The sequence below is a fragment of the Megascapheus bottae genome, chromosome 1, assembly GCF_031878675.1.
Source record: "Megascapheus bottae isolate mThoBot1 chromosome 1, mThoBot2.hap1, whole genome shotgun sequence".
Taxonomy (NCBI): Eukaryota; Metazoa; Chordata; class Mammalia; order Rodentia; family Geomyidae; genus Megascapheus; species Megascapheus bottae.
Window position 1 is genome coordinate 28438180 of NC_143509.1, and position 17608 is coordinate 28455787.

At 50.6% G+C, this 17608-nt stretch overlaps 1 protein-coding gene across 1 annotated transcript; it reads left to right on the forward strand.

The window, feature by feature from the left end:
• The first annotated feature begins 2339 nt into the window (after positions 1-2339).
• On the forward strand, positions 2340-6582 carry Arrdc5 (arrestin domain containing 5). Its single transcript, XM_090329011.1, has 3 exons — positions 2340-2674; positions 3833-4038; positions 6032-6582. The coding sequence occupies exons 1-3, from the start codon at positions 2374-2376 to the stop codon at positions 6539-6541; spliced, it is 1017 nt and encodes a 338-aa protein (XP_090185137.1). The 5' UTR covers positions 2340-2373; the 3' UTR covers positions 6542-6582.
• The last annotated feature ends 11026 nt before the right edge of the window (positions 6583-17608 follow it).

Below are 17608 nucleotides of genomic sequence, written 5' to 3' on the forward strand. Positions count from 1 at the left end.
AGGAAAGAAAGAAAGCTGAGCCCAGGTGGTTCACTCATGTAATCTAGCTATTTGGAAGGCTGAAATCTGAGGATTGTGGTTCAAAGCCAGCCTGGACAGAAGACTCCCCGTGAGACTCTTCATCTCCAATTAACCACCAGAAAAGTAGAAGTGGCACTGTGGCTCAAAGTGATAGAATGCTAGTGGTAGAATGCTAACTTTGAGCAAAAGAGCTTATTCTCAGAGTTTAACCCTGTAACCAACCAAAAAGAAAGGAAGGGAGGGAGGGAGGAAGGGAGGGGGGAAAAAACGAAGGAAGGACGGAAGGAGAAACTAGGCGGGGAATGTGGCCTAGTGGTAGAGTGCTTGCCTAGCCTGCATAAAGCCCTGAGTTTGATTCCTCAGAACCACATAAATAGAAAAGCCTGAAGTAGTACTGTAGCTCAAATGGAAGGCAAAAGACGCTCAGGGACAATGTTCAGGCCCTGAGTTCAAGCCCCAGTATTGGCAGGGAGAGAAAATAAGAAGAGAGAAAATATTTTCAGGTAGCTCAGAAAGAAGTTCACAAACCAGTTAGACAAGATGTCTGTACAAAAACAGTAAAATAAAAACGAGACACAGCAAAGGCAATAAAGTCTGTTTCCAGAAAGGTCCTTCACGACAACTTTGTGGCTTAGAATGTCCATCTCAAGTGCAGTGGCTCACGCCTGTCATCCCAGCTACTCAGGAGGCTGAGATCTAAGGATCCAAGGTTCGAGGCCAACCCAGGAAGGAAACACTGTGAGATTCTTATTTCCAACTAACCGCCAGAACACCAGAAATGGCACTGTGGCTCAAAGTGATAGTGCTAGCTTCCAGCTGAAGAGCTCAAGCCCAGGCCCTGAACTCAAACCCCTCGACGGTACCCCCGCCATTGCAATAAGAAAGAGAAAATAACAAAAAAGTCACGACCCCTCCCTAGGGAACAAACAAAGGACTTAGTTTCCCTTTCACAATAAGACCCTCCCAGGTCATTGAATCACTCAAGGAACTTTTATTGTCACCACCACCTTTGTCAGAATGGGACCCAGGGTTGGACAGATATGGCTGAGCTCTGAAGCTCTTTGACGCAAGGTCTGACCACAGAGGGACTTCCCAGCTACTGAGGAGTGTTCACTACGCGTGCAGATGGGGCCATAAGACAGGACTGGAGCTCAGCTCGCCCACAGGATCCTCTGACTGCCACCCCCTGTGTATACAAAGTCCTTGTTCCGGCCAGGAGTTTGGCTTAGTGGTAGAGTGCTTGCCTAGCATGCACAAAGACCGGAGTTCCCTTCCTCAGTACCACATACACAGAAAAGCTGGAAGTGGTGCTGTGGCTCAAGTGGTAGAGCTCTAGCCTTGAGGAAAACCAAGCACAAGGACAGTGCTCAGGCCCTGAATTTAAGCCCAGGACTGGCAAAATTAATTAATTAAATAAATAAAATAAATGTGCTTGTTCCCATCCTGGATTTACCTGTAATTTTCTGTAGTACCAACTGGTATAATAAAAGTATAGCTTTTTTTTTTTAAACTGTATTTTTTTTTTTGTCACTTCTTTTGGGTTCCAGGGATTGAACCTAAGATAATGCACGTGCTAGGCGAGTACTTTGCCACTAAGGTATGTGGAGCCCTTTTTTTGTTGTGTTGTTGGTAGTGGTGATTGTGGCACTTGAACTCAGGGCCTAGGTGTTGTCCCTGAGCTCTTTTGCTCAAGGATAGCGCTCTTGAGCCACAGTTCCACTCCTGGTTTTCTGGTGGTTAATTGGAAATATGTCTCATGGGACTTTCATACCCTGGCTGGTATGAGATCCTCAGATCTCAGCGTCCTCAGTAGGGAGGATTACAGGCGTGAGCCACCAGTGCCTAGCTTAAAGTTTTTCACAGGAAAATAGTTTTCTGCATGTAACCCCAATTGAGGCAACAGACATGCCATTCAGGAGAGGGAACTGTGCTGTGTGTGTGTGTGTGTGTGTGCACACATGCATACGTGTCCATGTGGGCATACCAGTCTTGACATTTGAATTTAGGGCTTAGACACCGTCCCTGAACTATTTTTGCTCAAGGCTGGCACTCCACCACTTGAGTCACAGCTCCCTTCCAGCTTTTCACTGGTTAATTGGAGATAAAGGACTTTTCTTGCCTGGGCTGGTTTTGAACTGGGATCCTCAAATCTCAGCCTCCTGAGTAGTTAGGATAACGGGCCATAAGCCACAGAGCTGGGCTTTGCCTTCCCTCCCAGCCATGGCAGGGGAAGGGGGGAGGGGGCAGTGGGGAGAGAGTTGAGTCTCCCTCTCCTTGGCGGAATCCTATGTGGAGTGATGTCACAGAGACAAGGTGACCTCACCACAGGGTGCAAGGGGGACCAGAATCTCCATGGCCTGGGGAGAGGGGGAGGATGTTTTTCCATCAGCCCAACCCCCCATGCCTGTGGTGAAGTCCATCGATATACTACTCCCCAAGGACGCGGTCTATCTGGCTGGCTCCAGCATAGACGGGCAGGTGCTTCTCACCCTTAACAGTACCCTGGTGGACCCCATTGTGAAGGTGGAACTTGTGGGCCGGGGCTACGTGGAGTGGAACGAGGAGATCGGGGCATCCCGGGATTATAGCAGAGATGTTATTTGCAACAATAAGGCAGATTATGTGCACAAGACCAAGACATTCCACGTGGAAGGCAAGAAGTGGGGGCATGGAATGGGGTCTTGGCAGGAGATATAGAATAATGAGCGGGAAATCCACACCACACAAAAATCACAAGACACAACAAACACAGGAATCCTTCCCAGATGAGCAGGTCCCAAGTCAACTGTGGAAAATGATGGTCTGGAGTAACTGACTTGGGGCGGGGGAGGGGGGGTGTACTCTAAGAAATCTTTATTGTTGGGTGACTGTGCTTACACTCCTGTAATCCTAGTTACTCAGGAGGCTTGAGATCTAAGGATCAAGGTTCAAAGCCAACCTGGGCAGAAAGTCCAGGAGACTCATATTCAATGAGCTGCAAAAATGCCAGCAGTGGAACTGTGGCTCAAGTAGTAGAGCGCTGCTAGTCTTGAGTGAAAAAGCTCAGGAACAGGACCCAGACCCTGAGTTCAAGCCCCAGGACTTGCACACACACACACACACACACACACACACAAACACACACACAATGGCATAGGTACTCAGAACACATCTGATGGTCCCCAACTTGCATTTTCTCAGGTCCACAGCTGGGGTGTGCAAGTTCACACAGCGATAGGGAGAATCCATGGCAGGTGCCAGTCCATCCATCTTCATGTCCAAATAGCCAAGAGCTGGGCACAGTGGCTCACACCTGTAATCCTAGTTACTAAGGAGGCTGAGATCTAAGGATCTTGATTCAAGGCCATCCACAGCAGAAAAGTCCATGAGACCTTCATTGCCAACAAACCACCAAAAAGCTGAAAATGGGGGCCAGGGATTTTTTTGGCCTACTGGTAGAGTGCTTGCCTAGCATGCATGAAAAGCTGGGTTCAATTCCTTAGTACCACATATACAGAAAAAAAGGTGGATATGATGCTATGGCTCAAGTAGTAGAGCTCTAGCCTTGAGAAAGCCCAGGGACAGTGTTCAGGCCCTGAGTTCAAGCCCCAGGACTGGCAAAAAAAATGAAAAAATAATTTTAAAAGCTGGAAGTGGGACTATGGCACTAGTGGCAGAACACTAGCCTGGAGAAAAAAAACAAAAACAAAGCACACACACACACACACACACACACACACACACACACACACACACACACACACACACAGAGTATAGGAGGGGAGAGGCAGGACTGCAAAACCCCTGATGGACAATTGTGTTTTGCTTACAGATAACTGGTTAAAGGCAGGAAGCCACACCTTCAACTTCCATTTGAACTTACCTCCCAGGCTCCCTTCCACCTTCTCCAGTAAAATCGGCCACATCTTCTACTTTGTGCAAGCCTCCTGCACGGGCCGGGAGCACATCTTAGCTAAGAAGAGGGTCTATTTATTGGTTCAAGGGACTTCGGACCTCCGCCGACAAAGGGCAGTCCAGGTACTCCTAGAGGAGCTTCTTGGTGGCTCTTGGGGGGCGGGTAGAGTGGAGGGCTTGGAGGTAGTTTTCTCTTTCCAGGCCCAAAGAACTAAAGGTATGCCAGGACAAGAAAGGTTTAGGGTTTGGCAGTGCCCCAGGGCCTAGCCATTTCACAGAGGCACAAAGGCCTCAGTCAGTGGTTCTCCTCTTGGTCGCATTGTGACCATGTGGGGTGCTATTATCTCTAGATGCCAGTCTAGACCATTGAGGCAGGGATGGTCTCAGATTGCCCTCCATCACCCCAAAAGTCCCTCAGGGGAACTTCACGTATTTTACTGGGGAGGGAGGGAGAGAGAGAGAAAGAGAGAGAGAGAGAGAGAGAGAGAGAGAGAGAGAGAGAGAGAGAGAGAGAGAGAGAGAGAGAGATGGGGCTTGAACTAGCCTGGGCCTGGGTGTTGTCCCTGAGCTCTTCAGCTCAAGGCTACCACCCTACCCTGGAGCCAAGCTCCACTTCCCACTTTCAAGTGATTAATTGGAGATAAGAGTCTCAGCTTTTTTGGCTGGGAGTCTGGCCTAGTGGTAGAGTGCTTTCCTAGCATGCACAAAGACCTAGGTTCAATTCCTCAGTACCACATACATAGAAAAAAGGCCAGAAATGGTGCTGAGGCTCAAATGGTAGAGCTCTAGCCTTGAGAAAAATCCAAGAACAGTGCTCAGGCCCTGAGCTCAAGCCCAGGACTGACAAAAAAAAAAGGTTCTTTTGTGCCTAGTCTGGCTTTGAACCTTGATCCTCAGATCTCAGCCTCCTGAGTAGCTAGGATTACAAGTGTGAGCAATATTACTGGAGATTTGGTCTCAGGACCTTGCTCTTGCTAGCCAGGTGGCCTATCCAGAGAAGAGAAGGGAAGGGCACCTAGTGGACCAGAGGACATAGGGCCTCTGAGAATGACCCTGCTCAGAGTCCACAGGACCTGGGCCTGGGGATCCTTCAGTAAGTCAACATCAAAAGAAAGCCCCACAGGCACAGGCCAGGTGCTGGTGGTTCATTCCTGTAATCCCAGCTACATAGAAGGCTGAGATCTGGGAACGGCTGTTTGAAGCCAACCTGGGCAGACTTATCAGACCACCAGAAAACGGGAAGTGAAGCTGTGGCTCAAGTTGTAGAGCACTAACGTTGAGCAAAAAGGAGTTCAGGGACAGTGCCCAGACCCTGAGTTTTAGCCCTGGAACCAATTAAAACAAAATAAAACAACAACAAAGATGACATACCAGTTCCATTGTCTGGGTTACAAAGATCATATGTGTTTTCAATGGGAAGAGCCAGTCTTCCAAGGGTGGAAGTTTCAAGAAGAACCCAGAGGTCTGCAGACCTGGGTTCCATCCTGTTGCTTGGCTGAGCACCATGACCCGCCCCCCTCTCTCTCTGAGTCCCCATGAAATCAGAGAGGGAAGGGAGCAGTGGATGTGAGAGGATCTGAGAGAGGGATGGAAGGACAAAGGGGAGGAAAGAAGAGGAGGAGGGGAGAGGAAGGGGAAGGAAAGGAAGGAATGGAGCTTTCAGACCCTTTAGACCCTGCTCTGGACCATTTCTGATGCTTAAAGCACAGGTGTGCATTCCAGATGCTCCTTAGAACACTTCCATGATGTCAGAACATGGCAAGAATAGAAGTGTTAGCCAGATGTTGATGTGCCTGCTTGTCATCCTAGCTACTCAGGAGGCTGAGATCTGAAGATCACAGGAGAAAAAAAACAGCCAGACAAGAAATATGTAAGACCCTCATCACCACCAACCAACAGTGAGCCAAGCTCCGTGGCTCACACCTGTAATCCTAGCTACCCAGGAGACTGAGGTCTGAGGATTGCAGTTCAAAGCTATCTTGGGCAGGAAAGACTGTGAGATTCTTATCTCCAATGAACCACCAGAAAACCAGAAGTAGTGTTGTGGTTCAAGGGGTAGAATGTCAGAACCCAGGACCAGAGTTCAAGCCCCACTCCCACCCTCATGGTTTTCCAGAACCCCCTGTTTGTGGAAGTAGAGAAGAAGATCTCATACAATTGCTGCAGCCAGGGTACCATCTGCCTGCTGGTACAGATGGACAAGGACACGTTCGTCCCGGGCGAGAAGGTCGTCTTCACCAGCGAGATCCACAACCAGACCAACAAGTGCATCAAGACCGTGGTCTTCGCTCTGTATGCCCACGTGCAGTACCAGGGCTTCACGCCCTCGGCTGAGCACCGCAGCCGCTCGGACAGCAGCGAGCTCCTGCGCCAGGAAGCCAACACGCATATCACCGCCTTCGACACCACCAAGGTGGTAAGCACCTTCACCCTGCCCCTCGTGCTGTCCCTCAGCAGTGACGCCCAGCACCCCGAGATGATGGCCACGCGCTACGAGCTTGTGGTCACCGTCCACTTGCCCTGGTCCCTCACGAACATCAAGGCAAAGGTTCCCCTCACCATCATCAGCGCCCCCTCTGATCCCAGTGGCTGCCAGGACTCCATGAGCCAGGACTATCTGAAATAAGTGCCCAAACGTCTAAATATTAAAAGCTTATTCTCACTCTACCCAATCGAACTCCTTGATGGGGGGGGGATTGGGAGGGGGAGAGAGTGGGGGAAGGATCGTATTACCTCCTTATCTCCCCACCTGGGGGGAGATGATTATGCAGCCAGCCGTGATGGTGCATGTCTGTCATCCTGGGCAATTCAGGGGATTGCAATCTGAGGATCAGGGTTCAAAGCCATCCCCAGGCTGAAGGGTCCATGAGACTGTGTGTGTGTGTGTGTGTGTGTGTGTGTAAGGACACGCACGTGCATGCCAGTCCCACATGCCAGTCTGGCTTTGTTGTATAGATCAGAGTCTGTAGCTCTGAGGATCACGGTTCAAAGCAAGCCTGGGCATGAAAGTCCATTGGGGGCCGGGAGTTTGGCCTAGCGGTAGAGTGCTTGCCTAGCATGCACGAAGACCCGGGTTCAATTCCTCGGCATCACATACATAGAAGTGGTGCTAAGGCTCAAGTGGTAGAGCTCTAGTCTTGAGAAAGCCCAAGGACAGAGCTCAGTGACTGAGCTCAAGCCCAGGACTGGCAAAAAAAAAAAAAAAAAAAAAAAAAAAAAACTCATCTCCAGTTAACCACCAGAAAACTGAAGTGGTACTGTGGCTCAAGAGAAAGGGCAATGGCCTGGAGCTGAAGAGCTCAGGGCAGCGCTTAGGCCCATGACTAACCAAAAAAAGATGTAGATTCCAGTTGTGGGATTCTACGGCTACTTCCTGGCCCAGCGTGACTCAGACACGCTGAATGTGCTAACGTCCCAACTAGGTGTCCTCCAAGCACCCCAGGCCTGTCTGAACTGTCCTTGCACCCCAACAGGGGATGATCTCACTTCATTTGATTTCAATAGTGTGTCTTGAGTTGCCGCTTCCTCCAAGAAGCCTTCCGGCTTTTGTTATTTTCGAATGGGAATAACCTCTGTTATTCTCCATAATTTTTCAGCCATAAAGCCCATGTCCGGTTCTCTTCCAGCCTGGGGTACAGAAAGGAAGAACACTACCACAACTACCCGGTGCTTTTAGACCGATTCCAGGCATTCACTTTGAGGTCTGTGGGCTGTGGATCCAGGATGGAGCGCGGCTAGCTCTGCGGCACTGGCACTCATTGGCCGTCGGTTGCACCTTTTGTCCGCAGACGTTCATGCGGCCGATTGTACCGTTCCATAGAACGATTCCAGGACTTATATCTTTTGGTTGGAGAGTTTAGTTTTATTTTGGAGAAGGGGGCTAAGGAGACCAACTCAGAATCCACTTGTTCCATAGTCTGTCCTCAAGTCTCAGTATGTCGTGATTGGGGGTGCATGATCGGGTTTGGGGCTTTGAGATTTCAGGTATTAGTCTATGGTCTCCTCTGTGAGAAAGAGCTGGGGCCACACAGCCATCTTGGTGACACCCAGTAAACAGGGTGTCAGCCGGGGTCCATCTGATCTCTTATAACTCCATAGCCGGAGACTAGGGCAGACCCCAGCCCCCATTCTACCTTGAATCAGTAGCTAGACTCGGGGTTGCAAAACAGTGTTTTGTTTTCTCTTTCTATACAGACAAGGCCCAGTTTTGGCTCCTCCATTGTTCTGCTAAGAAGAGTTTTCAACGTCTTCCTGTTCCCTTTCTAATTGTCTTGACCTCCCGCAGATCGGCATTTCCTCTTCTGCCAAACGCCCTCCTCACTTCCCTCCTTTCTCCCCACCCCACCTTCACCTCCTTCCTCTCACCTGAGCCCGGTTCACGGTTTGGATCTCTGCTAAAACCACAATCTTAATGGTTTCTTTTTCCTACAAGGCTATATGGGGCCTACAGCTTCCATTGACCTTAGATCCTGAAATTGCCGCAGTGATGGCTCATTTCTTTAGACATCCATAGTTGGACATCTGAAAAATGAAATGGAGGCTGAATGTTTGAAAGAATAGTTTGAAAATGAATGCGTGCACGATCCCGGTGGCTCATATCTCTCTTCCTAGCTACTCAGGAGGCTGATATCAGAGGATCACAGTTCAAAGCCAGCTCCAGCTTGAAAGTCCATGGGACTCTTATCTCCAATGAACCACCAGAAATCCAGAGGTGGCAATATGGCCCAAAGTTGTAAAGCATCAGCCTTGTGCTGAAGAGCTCACAGTCGGTGCCCAGGCCCAGAGTTCAAGACCCACAATGGAAAAGAAAAGAAAAGAAAATCAACGTGGTGGCTCACATCTGTAATGCTCTCCACTCAGGAGGTTACAATCTGAGGATCACAAAGCCATTCTGGGCAGAAACGTCCACGAGACTGTTATCTGTCTTTAAATAGCCACAAAAAGCTCAACGTGGATATGTGACTCTAGTTTTATAGCAACAGCCTTGAACAAAGGAAACTCTGGGACAGAGGGCAGGCCCTGAGTTCAAATCCCAGAGCTGGCAACAAAACAAAACAAAAAACCTTTCTGTTCAAGCCAATTCTGTCTTAGGAAGCACATGGCATGATTGAACTACATTTCCCAGAATCCCTTGGAGCTGGAGCAAGCCATGTGACTGGTTCTAGCCAATGGGATACATGAGAAAGTAGTAGCCATTTCCTGTCTAGCTTCTTTATTTCCCTTCCTTCCTTCCTTCCTTCCTTCCTTCCTTCCTTCCTTCCTTCCTTCCTTCCTTCCTTCCTTCCTTCCTTCCTTCCTTCCTTCCTTCCTTCCTCCTCTTCCTCCTTTTCCTCCTTGTTAGCCATGGGAGGTCCCTGGATCCCCTGTCTCCCTGTGGGGAAGATGGCAGCCTAGAAAACTTCATCTTGCCCTGGACCTTCTCAGGCACAAGTAAAACAAGCAAGCACCTGTCTGGCACCACTTATCCTATTGGAGCCCTGACCCTCCCAGCCCCAGTCAAGTAGACATGACAGAGGAGGAAGGACCTAGGGAGGTCTGTTACCTCCCTGGCTTTGTTTCACAAGATGACAGTCCTGCATGTTGTCCCACCCACAGTGTCCCCAAACATTGCTGAGCATATGCCCTGGAAGGCCAGAACTCTGCCTTGATCACGCAAATGTGTATGGAGAAGAGCCCAGGAGCCGGTGAGACAAGGCCCCAAACATCCCCCACCTTCCCCTGTTCCTCCCTCTGCCGGCATGGGACACCCAAAAGGGTCCCCACCCACCCCAACCCTCACTCACTCCCGTGCATGTTGGTGATTAGGGTTTAGATTACCGGAACTTTGATTCTGAAAGGAACAGACCACCAGGAGGGAACTCCAGGCTGTGCCATGATTTCCCAGTGAAGGACCCAACCTCTGCCACCACCATCCCGGGTTATCACGGCTGCCTGGGTTAACTAGAAAAGGACATCTCACATGTGGGGGTACAGTGGGCGGGAGTCCAGATGTGAGACCCACAGTCAAAAAGGCATCGTGTGTGAGCAAGGCAACACACTGGGGCTGTGGGGGGGGATGCAGAGATGTGGATTGTCCTACCTGCCTTCCCTTCGTCTTTTCTCCTCTCCCTCCCTGCTTTCCTCCCTCCTTCATTCCTGTTTCTCCTTCCTTCCTTCTCTTCCTGCTTCTTCCCTCCCTCTCTCCTTTCCTGTCCTTTTATTCTTTTGCCTAGCATGCACAAAGACCTGGGTTCGATTCCTCGGTACCACATACATATAAAAAGTCAGAAGCAGTGCTGTGGCTCAAATGGTGGAGCTCTAGCCTTGAGAAAGCCCAACGACAGTGCTCAGGCCCTGAGTTCAAGTCCCAGGACTGGCCAAAAAAAAAATAAGAAAGTCTGGGAATGTGACTCAAGTGGTAAAGTACTACCCTTGAGCAAAAGAAGCTCAGGGACAGTGCCCAAGTTCAAGGCCCCAGAACTGGCAAAAAAAAAAAAAGGCAGAAGTAAAGCTGTGACTCAAGTGGTAAGAGTGCCGGCTTTCACCAAAACAAAACTAAGAGACAGCACTCAGGCCATGGATTTAAAGTGGTACAGGTACAAACACATATACACAAACACACAAAGAGGTAGGGCCTGAGTTCAAGCCCTGGTACCACAAAATGTTCCCAGTGGTACACAGTTTTCTATGCCCCACTCTGTGGTACAAAGCAGGACAGAGAACACATCAAAAGGTGACTGGAATTTTCCAGCCTCAGTATTCTCCTGAGACTCCCCTTTTTGGTAATTAACGGAAGCATGTCACTAGCTGTTTCATTTTGTGCTGTGTGTGTGTGCGTGTGTGTGTGTGTGTGTGATTTTTTTTTTTTTTTTGCCAGTCCTGGGGCTTGAACTCAGGGTCTGAGCACTCTCCTTGGACTTTTTCTCAAGGCTAGAACTCTACCACTTGAGCCACAGCACCACTTCTGGCTTTTTCTACATATGTGGTACTGAGGAATCGAACCCAGGTCTTTGTGTATACTAGGCAAGTACTCTACCACTAGGCCACACTCCTGGCCCTTTTTTTTTTTTTTTTTTGCCAGTCCTGGGCTTGAGCTCAGGGCCTGAGCACTGTCCTTGGATTTTCTCAAGGCTAGAGCTCTACCACTTGAGCCTCAGCACCACTTCCGGCTTTTTTCTATGTATGTGGTACCGAGGAATCGAACCCGGGTCTTTATGCATGCTAGGCAAGCACTTTAACCACTAGGCCAAACTCCCGGCCCCTGGCCCTTTTTTATATATACTATGAGGCAGAGTCTTGCCCTGTGGCCCAGGCTGGCCTAGAGCTTAGAATGCTAAGTGGCTCCAAAGTTCTGGGATTACAGGACTGTGCTACCATGCTGGGCTTCCACATGAAAGCCACCTCAGAAGGAATACATTCAGGGCAGGCCATTCTCTGTGAGGCACTCTGGGCACTGGAGGGTACTGGGCTGCATCCCCTGCCTCCTCCCACTCCATCCCCATGGCTTCCTTGTTGTGACAACTTTAAATCACAATACAGCCAGTCTTTCCTGGTGGAGATCAGATATGAGGCGACATTCCTAAATGGGACCCATAAGCTTCCCAGTTCTACTTTTTGTTTACTTGTTTGTGTCAGCTCTGGGGCTTGAACTTGGGGTCTGGGATCTGTTCCTGGGGTGTTTTTTTGTTTTTTGCTGCTGGTGTTTTTTGTTGTTATTTTTTGTCTATGGTGAGACTTGAACTCTGGGCCTGGGCATTGTCCCTGAGCTCTTCAGCTCAAGGCTACCACCCTACCATTTGAGCCACAGCCCCATTTCCAGTTTTCTAGTGGTTAACTGGAGATAAGTTTCACACACTTTAATGCCCAGGCTGGCTTTGAACCGAGATCTCATATCTCAGCCTCGTGAGTAGCTAGGATTACAGGCGTGAGCTTCCATGTCTGGCTCTGAGTGTTTTTTTTTTTTTTTAACAAGGCTTGTGCTCTATCACTTGAGCCACAGCCCCATTTCCAGCTTTTTGGAGGTTAACTGGACATAAGAATCTCACAGGTTGTCCTGCTTGGGCTGGCTTCGAACCCCCATCCTCAGGTCTCAGTCACCTGAGTAAGCTAGAATTCTAGGTGCAAGTTGTCAGCGCCTGGGTTCTAGTTCAAATTCTGTACTTACTGTGTGTCTTTGGGCTAGGCCAGCTCCTCTGAGCCTCAATTTCCCCACATGCTTCTGGGGTTCACCCATTCCACTCCTCCCTCTGGAGCATCCCAGGCACCCAGATTTACTAACAGGGCCAGCCCACAGAATCACTGCCATCACCATCACTGTCCCAATTTGTACATTTCTGGAAAGTTCCTTCTGACTTGGCAGCCCTCCTCTGCACCCCCACAGCAGTTCCTTACCCTCTCCTGCCCACTGTGGCCCCTCTGGACTCTGTGGGCCACCAGGGAGGGCGTTGGTAGCATTTCCTGTGCAACCACCACCCGTCCAGGTGGGCCAACGGGAGGAGGCAGCTGGAGCCACCACTTCCTGCACCCCCAGCTGGGTTGGGGGGACTCCTGCTCCTTTGTTCCCACTCCCAAAATACCAGTGTGCCTACTACACCAGCTGCAGCCTCTGCTGGCTTGAGGACTAGAGCAGCCACCACACCCTGAGAAGGTCCCCAGACCCCCAACCATCTCTCATACCCCAGACTCAGAGGGGGTAGCCCCTGATTTGGGGGGAGGGAGGAAGAGGCTGGATCACAGCCCCCCCATCTCCATCCAGGGAACAAAGGCACAGCCAGGATCACCAGGCACAATTTGTTCCTTGCCTACCAATGTGACAGACCCGCCTGGCGTGTCCTGGCTGCTGGCCCTCAGCTGTTCAGCCCTGGGCCACCGCCTGGCCACCTTGACAAGGCTGAGAATGTGGAGGCCCCGTGGAGGCCCCAAGAGAGGGAGTTATAGGGGTCCCCACAGAGATAGGCCCCAGGCAGCTGACTCCAGGCATTTGTCCTTTGGGGGACATTTGCAAGGCCTAAGCCAAGGGGACGCGGACGGCTGGGAGAAGCAGCCGGAACAAGAGGACCCGAGCCCTGCCCCCCCACACACACTGGGGTCTCTGCGCCATGCCCCTCCCCCAGGCCGTCCTGCCACCGCCTCCCAGGGGGTGAAGGTGGGGGCAGCGGGCAGCTGGCGCCAGGAGGGCGGAGGGCGGGCCAGCCTCAGCTGCATGCTAACCCACCCCCCATGCACACTTCCTGCGGGGTGCACGCCTGCGCGCGCGCAGTGCAAGGGCCTCAAGGACAAAACCCCCAGTCTTCTCCAGAGGTCACGTGGCTAGGGGCCACCGGGCCACACAGACTGGACAAGGGCTGGCAGGGTCACTCCATGAAACCACAGGACCTAGCTGGGTGCTGATGGCTCATACCTGTCATCACAGCTACTCAAGGGGCTGAAGTCACAGTTTGAAGCCAGCTTGGAGCTGGAAAGTCCCCAGGACTCTTATCTGCAATGAACTATTCAGAAAAAGCCGGAAGTGGCACTGTGGCTCAGGTGGTAGTCTTGGGTGTTCAACACTAAAGGACAGAACCCAGGCCCCAAGTTCAAGCCAGCACACACACACACACACACACACACACACACACACACACACACACACACACACAAATTTACCCATGTGTGTGTCAGAATTTTCAATGGAGCCCTAGAGCTTGAGCCTTGGCTGTGTGCTCTCATCTCAGCTAGCTGGTCCAGTGCCAGCCTGGGTGGGGGACTCTACTTTGATTTCCTTCTCTAGGCCAGGCGTTATGGGGATACAACTCAGGTCCCATCCTCTGCCCACAGCCCTCCATAGCTCCCACCTCTCTCAGGGTCAAAGCCCAACTCCTCCCTGCAGCTCACAGGGCCCAGCACACCTAACCCCACCCCAACCCCTCCCAGCCTCCTCTGCCCTCTCTGCCCCTTGATCCTGTTTCCACCAAACAGGCCTCCATTCAGCTCCTCCAAAGCTCAGGCTACAGCATGACCCAGGGCCTTTGCACAGGCTGTAACTGCCACTTGGCCTCTCCTAGAGAACCATACAACTCAAAGCCTGCCTGGGGTTGGGGTTTTGCCCACGTGGCCAAACAGATCTCCTTTGTCCTTGTCCATCTCATTTAAAACTGCTAACTACCCAACTCCCCCGCCCCGCCGTTGTTTGTTTTTCCCTCCCTGGTTCATATAGGAGATTGGTATATGCTTGTCTTTTCTTCCTTCTCACACAAGGTCCAGAGCTCTGGTTCCAGCCCTGGCACACAGGAGCCTCACAGATGCGTTCAGAATGAATGAACTTCACTGAGCCAGATGGCCTTGCACCCAGCCTCTCCCAATCTCCTGTGTTCCTCAAGCCTGGAGCTCCACCTCTGGAGCCGTAGTTCCATGTCCAGGTTTTGTTAGTTGAAGACCCTCACAGACTCTCCTGACCCAGTTGGCTCCAAGGCCTGATTTTCAGATCTCGGCCTCCTCTGTAACTAGGATTATAGGAGGGAGTCACCAGGACTCATCTTCTAATATTTTACTTCGTAGAAAGAGTGCCCCCCTCCCAAATTATTGAAATGACTGGGCCAGTCTTCACGGGTGCCATCCTACTGGATCTAGTCCAGTGTGTGTGTGTGTGTGTGTGTTTTGTGGGTTGTGGGGTTTGAACTCAGTGGATGTTGCCGTTTAACAATTTTGCTCAAGGCTGGCACGCTACCACTTTGAGTCCCAGCCCCATTTCTCATTTTCTGGTGGTTCATTGGAGATTAGAGTCTCACAGACTTTCCTGCCCAGGGCTGGCTTTGAACTGGGATCCTCAGATTCCAGCTTCTTGAGTAGCTAGGATCACAGGTGTGAGCGTTTGGCTGAGGCCAGTGTTCTGAGTCCCCAAGTCTGCCTCCCAGGGGTGTCTATACAGCAAGTTCTTAATAACTGTTGAATGACTGGGCAGACTTGTGGGTCCCGGGGGTGGGGGTGGGGGGACTTAAAGATATGGAGAAAGGTGTGGTCAATGGACTTGCCAAAAGGGGTCAGAGGGCAGAGAAGAAATACATGGGCTAGGTATGGAGTAATACGGGACCCGGCCGCCATCTAGTGGCCGCTGGGAGCCACAGCTCCACTTCCAGCTTTTTCCTGGTCAACAGGCGGGAGTTTAATTAAGAGTCCTCTGGACCTTCCTGCTCAGGCTGTCTTTGAACCCCCACCCTCCAATCTCAGCCTCTCTAAGTAGCTAGGACTACAAGTGTGAGCTGCCGGCACCTCAGCTGGACATTGTGATTTTTTTGATGGCCACTTGTGGTAAAGGCTCCCAGGCTTATCTCCCCCCGGAACTTTGAGCTGTGTGATCTTAGCCGTCATTTCGTCTGTCTCAGTCCCCACCCTGGGCTTCCAATCTCCCCATCCACACGCTGTCCTCTCTCTACCCTGGTTACCTCGCCATCCCAGCAACATGCAGCCTCCCTCCTGCCTTCAGGGCCTTTGCACATGCAGAGCCCTCTGCCTCGATTCCTGCTGTCCTTCACATTTGTACATGGCTCCCTCCTCGGCTGCAGGTGTCACTCAGGATAAGCTTCCCCCACCCTCATCTCATTCCACACTGCAGCCACCCCCCCCATTATGATCCCCACTCGCCCATTTGACTTTCTGATTCTGATAAAGTCTACCGGACTATCTGGTTTGGGCCCTTTTCCCCTACTGTCCAGTGTCACAAGGGCTGTTTTGTTGCAGGGGGTAATAAAAATGGTGTAATGCATGAGTCAGAAGAAACTGCCTGCAGCACCAGTGACTCATGCCTGTCATCCTAGCTACTCAAGAGCTTCAGATCAGAGGATCATGCTTCGAAGGCAGCCCGAGCAGGAATGTATAGGAGATTCTTTTAAATCATTGTCTTGTTTTTTACCAGTCCTGGCGCTTGAATGCAGGGCCTGAGCACTGTCTTTGGGCTTTCAAGGCTAGCAATCTACACTTGAGCCAGAGCACCACTTCTGGATTTTCCATATATGTGGTACCAAGGAATCGAACCTGGGTCTTCATGCATGCTAGGCAAGCACTCTACCACTAGGCCAAACTCCTGGCCCAAATCTGGGAGATTTTTTTTTTTCCAGTCCTAGGCTTGAGCTCAGGGCCTGAGCACTCACTGTCCTTGGACTTTCCCAAGGCTAGAGCTCTACCACTTGAGCCCCAGCACCACATCTGGCTTTTTTTCTATATATGTGGTACCGAAGTCTTCATGCATGCTAGGCAAGCACTCTGCTACTAGGCCAAATTCCCTGCCCATGGGAGATTTTTATCTCCAGTAAACACAGAAAAAGGGGCCCAGGAGTTTGGCCTAGTGGTAGAGTGCTTGCCTAGCATGCACGAAGACCCAGGTTTGATTCCTCGGTACCAAATATATAGGGGGGAAAAAAGAGATTAAAAAACAAAACAAGGGCCAGGAGTTTGGCCTAGTGGTAGAGTGCCTGCCTAGCATGCACGAAGACCCGGGTTCCATTCCTTGGTACCACATACTTAGAAAAAGCCAGAAGTGGTGCTAAGGCTCAAGTGGTAAAGTTCTAGCTTTGAGAAAAATCCAAGGACAGTGCTCAGGCCCTGAGCTTAAGCCCAGGACTGGCAAATAAATAAAAAAAAAAAAAAAAAAAAAAAAAAAAAAAAACTGGAAGTGGTGCTGTGGCTCAAGTGGTGGAGCTCTTGTCTAGAGAAAACCCAAGGACAGTGCTCAAGCCCTGAGTCCAAGCCCAGGACTGTGAAAGAAAGAAAGAAAAAAAGAAAGAGCCTGCCACAAAACACAATTTCCAGGTGGGCGCTAATGGCCCAGGCCTGTAATTCTAGCTACTTAGGAGGCTGAGATGTGAGGATCACAGTTCAAAGCCAGCCAAATAAGACAAATCCAAGAGGCTCTTATCTCCAATTAACCAGCACAAAACTGGCAGTGGAGGTGTATGTAGCTCATGTTGGCAGAGCACCAGCCTTGAGCAAGGGAAGGGCCTGAATTCAAGTGCAGGTACTGGCAAAAAAAAAAAAAAAAAAAAAAGATGTTAACTTCTTGTCTGCATTGAAAGTCTGACTAGGGCCGTCACTTGGAGCCAGTCTCGTGGCTCACGTGAGCAGGCCAGTGGGAGGAGGAGCTCAGGTGTGTTTATGGCTCAGGGAAAGTCCTCACACTTGAGGAAAGCTGGCTGGAGCTTCAAGGCCCCTGGGTCTCCTAAGCAGAAAAACAACTGCTTTCCCAGCCCAAGCCTGCTTAGAAAGGCCACCCATGAAGGAAGGCATTGTTTGTTTGTCTTGTAGGAGACTAGTTCTCCCTGTTGCCGCCCAAGCTGGCTGGGAGCTCGTGATCCTGCGGTCTCCAGAGCTCCAGAATGACACCCTGGCCTGGTCCGATTTTCAAATCGTCATTGCTTCATTGTGGCAGAAATATTTACCTCCTGCTTAAGTCCCTGGAACTAGTGAAGATTAAGACCTGGATTTATAGAAAAAGGAAGATTTTTATTTTTATTTATTTATTTATTTATTTGGTGAGGGGGAGGGAGATGAAAGGAGAAATCCATGTGTGACAACTTCAGGAAAAGGTTGATCCCAGAGTGAAGGGGCAGGGACTGAGCCCAGCTCCAGTTCCTGGCCCTCCATGACCATCTAGAACCAGTTACCTGGTGTGGAGCTCCCAGGACTTACGTGGTCACGGCTGGGTCTGAAGTTTCTCAAACTGCGGGGTGTACCACAGGCGCAG